Source organism: Pristiophorus japonicus, chromosome 2 (genome assembly GCF_044704955.1).
Source record: "Pristiophorus japonicus isolate sPriJap1 chromosome 2, sPriJap1.hap1, whole genome shotgun sequence".
Classification (NCBI taxonomy): Eukaryota; Metazoa; Chordata; class Chondrichthyes; family Pristiophoridae; genus Pristiophorus; species Pristiophorus japonicus.
In genome coordinates, this window is record NC_091978.1 from 247320931 (window position 1) to 247333370 (window position 12440).

Sequence of the window (12440 nt, forward strand, 5' to 3'; positions counted from 1 at the left end):
TCCCAATCCTCAAGGTAACTTCTCCACCAGTACTTATAAGCAAGACAGAATTGATAGGAGTTAGCTGTCGAGTACTATTGAGTCATGGGTGCACTCCTACCTCCTGACTTCACAGGAGCATTTTTTTCAAATTGTTTTTTTAAAACTAACCTTTTGGAGACTTTGGCAACAGTGGCCTGCTGCTCTTATCACGATCCAATTTGGTAGATGGTGCCTGAACCAGCTGAAAGGCCTCTCATTTACATCTGTAAGGGACCTAATGCATGTTTTAGGTGGCCACCAAGAACGCCTGAAAAATGGTGCAATATTTGGGTCGGTCGTCTTTCGGGTGTGCTTGGGGCGCAGAACATTGAGCCCCAAAATTGGCCCTCGTGCGTCTATTTTATGCCCATAAGAAAGGAACAACGAAGTTCAATTTCTACACACATGTATTAGCCAGAGTACAGAACCAGAGCAAACTGGCTGCAGGAACAGATACTGCCTGACAGTGCAGCAGAAATAAAGACCAATAATGGTGGGAGAGGGTCGAGGGAAGGGCACTTAAGAGTTAAACACGAGGAGCACGTTCCCAACATGCCCCACATGCACAATCGCCCGCCACCTTTTTTAAGGCTGCAGATATCGGGGCATCTGAGTTGAGAGGCGAAACATTAAATATAGCAGGAGCCCAAGAACTTTTCGGCCTCCCCCAGCCACCATCAGCAGCCTCTCCCTCCAGCCTTCCCGATTGCTGCCCTCTCTCCCCCATCCGATCACGGGCTCTCTCCCCACTCAATAGTTAGATGAAGTCCTTACTACTAGGGGGATCAAGGGGTATGGCGAGAAAGCAGGAATGGGGTACTGAAGTTGCATGTTCAGCCATGAACTCATTGAATGGCGGTGCAGGCTAGAAGGGCCGAATGGCCTACTCCTGCACCTATTTTCTATGTTTCTATGTTTCCCGATTACCAAGGGCTGTCCCCAAGGGTCCTTGGCTGCGGCCTCCTGCTACTGGTGTTCCCTCCCACTCGCAGGCCAGGCTGTCAATATGATTGGCTACAGGGTGGGAAATGGAACAAGAAAATGATAATGAGGTTCTGCCGTTAAGTTCGGCAGGGGTTCAACGGCCTCGGCTATGCCGGTTTCTTCCACCGTAAGAGGAGATTGAAAAATACACAGAGTTTAATAAAACATAAATGGATAAAAATGACATGTCATGTGCAATTGAAACAGATGCTTCTTGCCTGTTTAAGTGCTCACCTGGCTGGTAGGGTAGTACGTTAGCCATCTTTCGATATGAGCTGCGTACCAGCTAGGCACCAGACAACGATTGTGAAGGGCCCGAAGCTCGGGAACAGCCCGCCGACCTGCCGTGATCACCTCATAAAAACTATATCGAAGAGCAGCAGGATCTTCATGGGCTCGCTGGTGCTGTGGACAGCAGAAGAAATGGAGAATTCAAAGGGGTCCCTGCAACTTTAGTTAAACGGAGGGCATTAAACATGCAGAATTGTGAAGGTTACCTGGTACCAGGAGTAGGCCCGATCTGAAGGATTGATGAGAATGGTGATTATTTTCACCTTTGGCAAGAGGGCTGCAGCTCGCTTCGGAGCTTCCTCGGAATGAAAGTAGTTTGCACTTTTCTCAAACAAAAAGTCTGTGGTCACATTGGAAGGGATAGGAAAAAAATTCATGTACCTACAAAAATAGAGTAGGAGGTAAATTTTCATTATTTTGAATGCATAATCTAGAAGGTGCGACACAGCAAACTGGAACTGCAATGTTCTGTGCCCAAAATCCCCAACACAATGAAGTCCTTATCTCTGCTATGCCAAGGTGATTGGCTGAACTGCCCACCAATCTTCTTAGTCAGGTAATGTTGTATAAAATAAGAATGGCAGAGAAAGTATTAAAATAAGTATAAAAATGTTTGTGTATCATGTTTAGTCCTGTGAAAAGTTTTGGACACGATCTGATGGTTCTTGAATGTACTGATATTTCTTCAAATGCTGGAAAACCAACATTTAAAAATGATTTCTGTCAATTGGAAGCCTAATTTCAAATGATTGAGAATTTGGTGTATGAAAAAAGAAAGAAATATTTGGATTTATATAGTGCCTTTCACGATCACCAGACGTCTCAAAGCGCTTTACAGCCAATGAAGTACTTTTGGAGTGTAGTCACTTTTGTAATGTAGAAAATGCAGCAGGCAATTTGCACATAAGCAAGCTCCCACAAACAGCAATGTGATAATGACCAGATAAGCTATTTTTCTGTTATTGAGGGATAAATATTGGCCAGGATACCGGGGATAACTTTCCTGCTCTTTTTCGAAATAGTGCCATTTACGTCCATTTGAGAGAGCAGATGGGGCCTCGGTTTAACGTCTCATCCAAAAGATGGCACCTTTGACAGTGCAGCACTCCCTCAGCACTGCACTGGAGTGTCAGCCTAGATTTATTTGTGCTCAAGTCCTTAGAGTGGAACTTGAACCCACAACTAGCGAGAGTGCTACCCATTGAGCCACAGCTGACCACTGAAAGAGAGAAAGAAAGAGAGATAAAGAGAGCGCAAGGATGCAAGAAAGAGAGAAAGAGTGAGAAAGAAGGAAAGAAAGAAAGAGACTGGCTTGCATTTATATAGCACCTTTCAAGACCACTAGATCGTCCAAAGCACTTTACAGCCAATGAAATACTTTTTGAAGTGTAGTTACTGTTGTAATGTGGGAAACGTGGTAGCCAATTTGCGCACAAGCAAGCTCCCACAAACAGCAATGTGATAATCTGCTTTAGTGATGATACAAAAATTGGCCATGTGGTTGATAGTGACGACAAAAGCAGCGGACTGCAGGAAGATATCAAAGGACTGGTCAGGTGGGCAGAAAAGTGGCAAATGGAATTCAATCTGGAGAAGTGTGAGGTAATGCTTTTGGGGAGGACAAACAGAGCAAAGGAATGCACAATAAATGGTGGGATATTAAGTAGTGTAGAGGAACAGAGGGACCTTGAAGTACAGGTCCACAGATCCCTGAAGGTAGAAGGACAGGTACATAAGGTGGTTAAGAAGGCATATGGGATACTTGCCTTTATTAGTTGAGGCATAGAATGTAAGAGCAGGGAGGTTATGCTAGAACTGTATAAAACACTAGTTAGGTCACAGCTGGAGTACTGCATACAGTTCTGGTCACTACATTACAGGAAGGATGTGATTGCATTAGAGAGGGTACAGAGGAGGTTTACAAGGAGGTCTCCAGGTCTGGAAAATTTTAGCTATGAGGAAAGATTGGATAGGCTTGGGTTGTTTTCTTTGGAACAGAGGAGGCTGAGGAAAGACTTAATTGAGGTGCATAAAATTATGAGGGGCCGAGATAGTGTGGATAGTGAGGATCTATTTCCCTTAGCAGAGAGGTCAATAACCAGGGGGCATAGATTTAAAGTAATCGGTAGAAGAGTCAGAGGGGAGTTGAGGAGAATTATTTTCACCCAGAGGATGGTGGGGGTCTGGAACTCACTGCCTGAAGGGTGATGGAGGCAGAACCCCCATTTAAAAAGTACTTGAAGCGTGGTAACCTATGCTAGAGATCAAGAGCTGGAAAGTGGGATTAGGCCTGATAGCTCTTTTTCGGCCGGCAGACACAATGGGCTGAATGGTCTCCTTCTGTGTTGTAAGTTTCTATGATTTCTGCAGGTAGATGGGGGCCTTGTCAATATATGTAAATTGGGGTCAAATGACTTTGTCATCTCTACCCGCATTGTTACCATCAGTTCGTCAACCCGCCACAAACTATGGGCCAGGATGCAGCCATTTACCGTGGTATTAAAAAGGATCTTTAGTTACAGTCAGTGAAAGCTGAAAACAGGGCTGAAGCCCATTTTTACTGTAGCTTTGAGGGTGCTTCGAGCCTTCAAGGCTGCTGTAGGTGCTGCAAAGTTTTACCTGCTGGTAAAACTGCTGCTCAGTCTCACTCCCATGCTTATCATTGGGGTGCTGCTGCAGGCTCAATTAGATTTGGCTAGCCCGTTGGATTACCTGCCCTCCCAATTGACAAACTGCCTGCAAGGAGCATGATCAGCACTGGTACCTATTTAATGTAAGCGAGGCCCAACCATGAAAACTGATCAGGCCTCCCGCCGACCTCATCGAGCAGCAGAGTGGACACCATTGAAGTCAATGCAAATGAAAATCGGGAGTGATGTAAAACGGGTTGCTGATTCACTATTGCCCATGTTACACTATCATCCAAAGTCAAATGTTATAGCCAATATGTCTAAGTTTAAAATGACAAAACTAGGGCTGAACACACCCACCTCAAGGGATGCAGCACTGCACTGAACTCAAAGTTGCTGGATAGACTGGGGAAATACTTGGAAATGGGACAGGTGAGGCTACATGGACTCAGCAGGAATCAACTGAAATGGACAAAATAAAAGGATGCTGACACTGGCAGTAGTTCTTTGTTACTGTTTGATTTTGAAAAGGAGTCCTGGAAGGTGACACTCTGGGATTGGATTTTCCTGGGAGTTCTCCCAATTGACCATGGTAACTTTGGCAGAAGATCCATAGAAATCCCAGACAAATGGGTTTGCGTTGTTCCTCCGAAGTCCCGTCTGATCTTCTGCCAAAGTTACAGAAGATGATCAGGAGAACCATTGTGGAACATAATTGGTGGCTCTTTTTAAGGAATATCTGCTTCACACTTAAAATTAAGTTATAGAAATAGACTGTCACCAAGTACTTTGTTGAAACATTTGTAATAAGAAAGCATACACTTAAAAAGTACAGTCTACCCTACCATAGAATTTACTGTACCTATTTAATCTGTTGAGGAAACATTCTACAACATTTTTCAATGACCCCAAAATTAATTAAATGAAATTCTAGAATATCTTTGGTCGTTTGTGTTATTCAACCCTGGTCATTGTTAAGTATCGAATAACTCCATGAGGCTAAGTACGGTGAGCTAGTTCAGGCATGACCTTACTCCATTTTATTTATGCTCAAAGTGAGGATTCAACATGGCTGCCAACATTATATACACGGCTTGCACGTGTCTGCCAGTGACCTTTAGGACTCTGACAGTCACACTCTCTGGTGGCAGCTAAAACCCAGTTAACATATATAACATCACTCCCCCCCAAAATCCTTGATACAGGTTGTATTTACAAGTTGAGACGGTCCGGGGCCTTCCGCTCCCTGGTTGATCTCAGTTCAAACCCAAGCTTGGGTGAGTTAGTAGGACCATTGCTGCATTGCGGAACAGTCGATCTGACAGGACTGTCGGGGATGGTAGGTTCGTCTTCGTGAATGACACAAGGGTCAACTGATGGTTGGATGTGTGTTGGTTGGTCGATGATGATGTCATCTTCAATTTGTTCTGGGTTGTCTGTACATCACAGTTTGGTTTGGTCGATGTGCCTCTTGCACGTTTGGCCATTTAACAGTTTGACTACAAACACCCTGTTCCCCTCCTTGGCCAAAACCATACCAGCAACCCACTTTGGACCATGACCATAATTCAGGACAAACACAGGGTCATGAAAAACAATGTCACATGATACGGCCGCGCGATCGTGGTACCTTTGCTGCCGTTGCCTTCTGGTTTCGACGTGATCATTGAGATCCGGGTGTACAAGTGAGAGCCTGGTTTTGAGGCCTCTCTTCATTAACAGCACGGCAAAAGAGACCCCAGTGAGCGAGTGGGTCTCGTCCAGTAACTGAGCAGAATGCGGGACAAGCAGGTCTGTAGGGAGCCATGAGTCACGCATTTTAGGCTCTGCTTAATGGTTTGGACAGCCCGCTCCACTTGACCATTAGATGCGGGTTTGAAAGGGGCAGACCTGACATGCTTGATGCCATTACGGGTCATAAACTTGTGGAACTCCGAACTGGTGAAACACGGTCCGTTGTTGCTAACAAGGACGTCAGGCAGGCCATGGGTGGCGAACATGGCCCGGAGGCTTTCAATAGTGGCTGTGGACATGCTGGATGACATGATTACGCATTCAATCCATTTGGAGTAAGTGCCCACTACCACTAAAAACATTTTGTAGAGAAAGGGGCCGGCAAAGTCTATGTGGATCCTTGACCATGGTTTGGATGGCCATGACCACAGACTCAGCGGAGCCTCCACAGGTGCGTTATTCAGTTGCATGCAAGTGTTGCACTGATGCACGCATGACTCCAAGTCCGAATAAATGCCGGGTCACCAAACGTGAGACCTGGCAATGGCCTTCATCATGACAATGGGTACTGTGTAAATCTTGCACAAAAGTTTCCCTGCCTTTTTTTGGCATAACAGCACGATTACCCCATAATAGACAATCAGACTGAGTAGACAATGGCTATAAGGCTTAATTTCATCCTGCATTTCCCTGGGAATGGCAGACCAATTTCCATTTAGGACACACCTTTTTACGCTTGACAGTACAGGATCCTGGCTGGTCTAGGTCCTAATTTGGCGAGCCGTGACAGGTGACCCCCTCGCTCTCAAAGGCATCCATAACCAGCAGCAAGTCTGCGGGCTGCAGCATTTCCACCCTGGTTGTGGGCAATGATAGCCGGCTAAGCGCATCAGCACAGTTTTCAGTGCCTGGTCTGTGGCGGATGATATAATCATAAACGGATAATGTCAGTGCCCATCTTTGGATGCGGGACGAGGCATTGGTGTTTGTACCTTTGCTCTAAGAAAACAATCAAATGAGCGGCTTGTGGTCTGTTTCAAGTTCAAACTGAAGCCCAAACAGGTACTGGTGCATTTTCCTAACCCCATATACGCATGCTAAAGCCTCTTTACCATACTCTTTCAGTCTTTGACTGACTTCTGGATGCGTATGCAACTGGTTGGAGTTTGCCTGATACATTGGCTTGCTGGAGCACACAACTGACCCCATATGATGAGGCGTCGCAGGCCAGCATTAACCCCTTATGTGGGTCATAGTGTACCAGTAATTCATTGGAACATAGCAGGTTCCTGGCCTTCTCAAAGGCTCTGTCTTGAGATTTGCTCCAAACCCAATCATTACCCTTTCTCAGCAGCATGTGCAAGGGCATTAGCAATGTGCTCAAACTAGGTAGAAAGTTACCGAAATAGTTGAGAAGACCCAGGAACGAACGCAGCTCCGTCACACTCTGGGGTCTGGGTGCATTCATGATGGCCTCTGTCTTCGGGTCCGTAGGCCTGATGCCATCTGCTGCAATCTTTCTCCCCAGGAATTCGAATTCTGGTGCCATGAAAATGCACTTGGAGCATTTTAGCCTGAGTCCCACTCTGTGCAGACGACGCAGAACCTCTTCCAGGTTGTGCAGGTGTTCGGTGGCGTCGCAACCGGTGATCAGGATGTCATCTTGGAACATGACAGTTCTCGGGACGGACTTCAACAAACTCTCCATGTTTCTCTGAAATATGGCTGCCGCCGAGCGAATTCCGAAAGGGTATCTGTGGTATATAAACAATCCTGTGTGTGTGTTGATGCACGTCGGTTTTTTCAACGATTCGACCAGCTCCTGTGTCATGTAAGCAGAGGTCAGGTCCAATTTGGTGAACGACTTCCCCCCCGCTAGCATTGCAAACAGGTCATCAGCCTTGGGTAAGGGTACTGATCCTGTATCGAGACTCGGTTGATCGTTCCCTTGTAGTCGCTGCAGATCCTGACCGTGCCATCACTTTTCAACAGGACAATTGGACTGGCCCATTCACTGAACTCGACTGGTGATATGATTCCTTCCCGTTGAAGTCTGTCCAGTTCGATCACGATCTTCTCCCTCATCATGTACAGAACCGCCCTAGCCTTGTAATGGACGTGTCTTGCATCCGGGCGAAAGTAGATCTGCACTTTGGCTCCCCTGAAGTTGCCGATGCCTGGTTCGAACAACGAGGGAAACTTGCTCAGCACTTGAGCACACGCAGCATCATCCACTGATGTTAAGGCTTTAATATCGTTCCAGTTCCATTTTATTTTCTCAAGCCATCTCCTGCCGAACAGCGTTGGGCCATTGCCTGGAACGATCCACAAAGATAAATCATGCATAGCTCCATTGTACGATACCTTTACTGCCGCGCTGCCAATGACTTGTATAAACTCTTTGATGTAGGTACGCATTTTCGCATTGATTGAAACATAGAAACATAGAAAATAGGTTCAGGAGTAGGCTATTCGGCCCTTCGAGCCTGCACCACCATTCAATATGATCATGGCTGATCATGCAACTTCAGAACCCCATTCCTGCTTTCTCTCCATAACCCTTGATCCCTTTAGCTGTAAGGGCCACATCGAACTCCCTTTTGAATATATCTAACGAACTGGCCTCAACAACTTTCTGTGGTAGATAATTCCACAGGTGCACAATTCTCTGAGTGAAGAAGTTTCTCCTCACCTCAGTCCTAACTGGCTTAAACATTATCCTTAGACTGTGACCCCTGGTTCTGGACTTCCCCAACATCAGGAACATTCTTCCTGCATCTAACTTGTCCAATCCCGTCAGAATTTTATATGTTTCTATGAGATCCCCTCTCATTCTTCTAAATTCCAGTGAATATAAGCCTAGTCGATCCAGTCTTTCTTCATGTTTCAGTCCTGCCATCGCGGGAATCAGTCTGGTGAACCTTCGCTGCACTTCCTCAATAGCAAGAATGTCCTTCCTCAGATTAGGAGACCAAAACTGTACACAATATTCAAGGTGTGGCCTCACCAAGGCCCTGTACAACTGCAGTAAGACTTCCCTGCTCCTATACTCAAATCCTCTCGCTATGAAGGCCAACATGTCATTTGCCTTCTTCACCGCTTGCTGTACCTGCATTTCAACTTTCAATGACTGATGTACCATGACACCCAAGTCTCGTTGCACCTCCCCTTTTCCTAATCTGTCACCATTCAGATAATATTCCGCCTTTGTGTTTTTGCCACCAAAGTGGATAACCTCACATTTATCTACATTATACTGCATCTGCCATGCATTTGTCCACTCACCTAACCTGTCCAAGTCACCCTGCAGTCTCTTAGCATCCTCCTCACAGCTCACACCGCCACCCAGCTTAGTGTCATCGGCAAACTTGGAGATATTACATTCAATTCCTTCGTCCAAATCATTAATGTATATTGTAAATAGCTGGGGGCCCAGCACTGAACCTTGTGGTACCCCACTAGTCACTGCCTGCCGTTCTGAAAAGGACCTGTTTATTCTTACTCTTTGCTTCCTGTCTGCCAACCAGTTCTCTATCCACATCAATACATTACTCCCAATACCATATGCTTTAATTTTGCACACTAATCTCTTGTGTGGGACCTTGTCAAAAGCCTTTTGAAAGTTCAAATACACCACATCCACTGGTTCTCCCTTGTCCACTCTACTAGTTACATCCTCAAAAAATTCTAGAAGATTTGTCAAGCATGATTTCCCTTTCATAAATCCATGCTGACTTGGACCGATCCTGTCACTGCTTTCCAAATCGGCTGCTATTATGTCTTTAATAATTGATTCCAACATTTTCCCCACTACTGATGTCAGGATAACTAGTTGATAATTCCCTGTTTTCTCTCTCCCTCCTTTTTTAAAAAGTGGGGTTACATTAGCTACACTCCAATCCATAGGAACTGATCCAGAGTCTATAGAATGTTGGAAAATGACCACTAATGCATCCACTATTTCTAGGGCCACTTCTTTAAGTACTCTGGGATGCAGACTATCAGGCCCTGGAGATTTATCGACCTTTAATCCCATCAATTTACATAAAACAATTTCCTGACTAATAAGGATTTCCTTCAGTTCCTCCTTCTCACTAGACCCTCGGTGCCCTAGCATTTCTGGAAGGTTATTTTGTGTCTTCCTTAGTGAAGACAGAACCAAAATATTTGTTCAATTGGTCTGCCATTTCTTTGTTCCCCATTATAAATTCACCTGATTCTGACTGCAAGGGACCTACATTTGTCTTCACTAATCTTTTTCTTTTCACATATCTGTGGAAGCTTTTGCAGTCAGTTTTTATGTTCACTGCAAGCTTACTCTCATACTCTATTTTCCACCTCCTAATTAAACCCTTTGTCCTCCTCTGCTGAATTCTAAATTTCTCCCAGTCCTCAGGTTTGCTGCTTTTTCTGGCCAATTTATATGTCTCTTCCTCAGATTTAACACTATCCCTAATTTCGCTTGTCAGCCACGGTTGAGCCATCTTCCCCGTTTTATTTTTACGCCAGACAGGGATGTACAATTGTTGAAGTTCATCCATGTGATCTTTAAATGTTTGCCATTGCCTATCCACCGTCAACCCTTTAAGTACCATTCACCAGTCTATCCTAGCTAATTCACATCTCATACCATCGAAGTTACCTTTCTTTAAGTTCAGGACCCTAGTCTCTGAATTAACTGTGTCACTCTCCATCTTAATGAAGAATTCTACCATATTATGGTCACTCATCCCCAGTTTTGGTCTTTTTGCCTTAGTGTCCCACAGCTTTTCTAAAGCCCACTGGTTCATTATTGACTGACTCGCACCCGTGTCCAATTCCATGGATACTGGAACCCCATTTAACTTAACTTCCAGCATTATCGGAGGACTTTTGGTAAAAGAATGAACCCCATACACTTCTTCGTCCTGTACCTCGGGTTGAGTTGCCTGTACCGCTTGATCCAAGCTGGATCAATCATCCTCAACCACGTGGTGTGTCGCAGCATGCTTGCTCGGTTACGGACACATTCGCTGAAGGTGCCCAATTGTTGCACAGCCTTTGCACAAGTATTGCTTGAATCGGCATTGATGGCCCCGATGTTAGCCCCCACAACGCCGACAAGGTGATATTTGATTCACCCCCGGATGGCGGACTTTGAGCAGTTACAGATCGTACGAACGCGGACGATTAGACTCTGCTATGTGCAGCTCTGCCTGCCGACGATATTATTTTATGCACAGTACTTGTGGGTAAGTTTCGATGCTGGGAAGATATCTGTTCTGGGTTTTTGTCCGTGAACATGCATGCCTGGGCGATTGTGATGGCCCTGCTCAGGTCTAGAGATTCAGCAGCCAGCAGCTTTCGAAGGATGACCTCGTGGCCAATGCCAAGCACGAAAAAATCCCGCAGCATTTCCTCCAACTCAACTCCAAAGTTGCCCGGCCCAGCGAGACGTCTTAGGTCGGCGACAAATTCAGCCACGTCCTGGCCCTCGGAGCGATTGTGCTTATAGAAACGATACCTCGCCATGATGATGCTTTCCTTCGCTTTAAAGTGGTTCTGAACCAGTGTACACAATTCATCATAAGTCTTATCTATTGGTCGAGTCGGTGAGAGTAGATTCTTGATAAGGCCATAACTTTTTGACCCACAAACGGTGAGGAGAACCGCCCTGTGCTTGGTTCCTTCCAATCCGTTGGCTGCGAAGTACAGGTTGGGGCGATCAGTGAAATCATCCCAATCTTCCCCTTCCACAAATCTCTCCAAAATTCCAACAGACATGGTTGCGTGAAAGTTCGTATTTTTAACTCGTTGCCAATTGTTAAGTATTGAATAACTCCACAAGGCTAAGTATGATGAGCTAGTTCAGGCATGACCTTACTCCAGTTTATTTATTCTCAAAGTGAGGATTCAACATGGCTGCCAACATTATATACATGGCTTGCACTTATCTGCCAGTGACCATTAGGGCTCCGACAGTCGCGCCTTCTGGTGGCAGGTAAAACCTAGTTAACATACATAACAGTCGCAGCTACATAGGGACCATTGTGTTCCATGCAGTATTTGATTATCGCTGTCTGTTATTATCCCTACTGCCATCAATCCCATTCTAACCGGATATTTTTTCCATTTCTTTTCTCAAGGAGGATTAGTTGATGCAAGGCCAATTCATTTTGCTGTGAGTCTGTTCCACTACTCTGAAAATATTTTTTTTCACAGTATCTAGTCTTATTCGAGGGCTGTTAATTTTGTATGTGTCCTCTCATTCCAAGGTCACAGTCAATGTTAAACAGCCTGTATATGTTTTCACTATTTATGCTTCTCGTCATTTTAAAGACCTGTAACATTTCCTCCCCATTATCTTTTCTCCAATGAAAATAAATTTAGACTGAGTCTTTCCGAATAAATTTGAATCCTAAATCCCACTATCATCTTTGGTATTTTCTCTGACTCCTCACAAATTCAACAATGTTATTCTGAAGGTAGGCTATCTGAAACTGCATGCACTATTGTAAATATAAGAATCATTTCAAGATGCTTTCAATACATTTAAATGGAGTTGAGTCAATTTTGTTTCTGTACATTCTGTGGTAAAAAGCAATACCTCAATGTTACTGATTATGGAATCATATTTCATCTCCCCCTGTTTTATTAAGTTATTTTTGCCTCTCCCACAGATCCAGCATTTCCACTCTGGGAAATTGTGGTTACGTAGTCCATTCGTTTTAACGTATGGAAAATCATGGGCTGCATACCTGAGATTTCCTGAGATGGACTCCCTCTGGAATCACTCTGGCC

At 44.9% G+C, this 12440-nt stretch overlaps 1 protein-coding gene across 9 annotated transcripts in view; it reads right to left on the bottom strand.

The window, feature by feature from the left end:
* The window catches only part of LOC139245293 (bifunctional heparan sulfate N-deacetylase/N-sulfotransferase 4-like), a 976369-nt gene that overhangs the window by 24326 nt on the left and 939603 nt on the right, over window positions 1-12440 (bottom strand). For all 9 annotated transcript variants that reach the window (XM_070871150.1, XM_070871158.1, XM_070871145.1 and 6 more), the window contains 2 exons: window positions 1503-1677; window positions 1240-1410 (listed from right to left, as the gene is read on the bottom strand). In XM_070871150.1, coding sequence (XP_070727251.1) covers window positions 1240-1410; window positions 1503-1677 — 346 coding nt within the window. The remainder of the gene's footprint in view (window positions 1-1239; window positions 1411-1502; window positions 1678-12440) is intronic.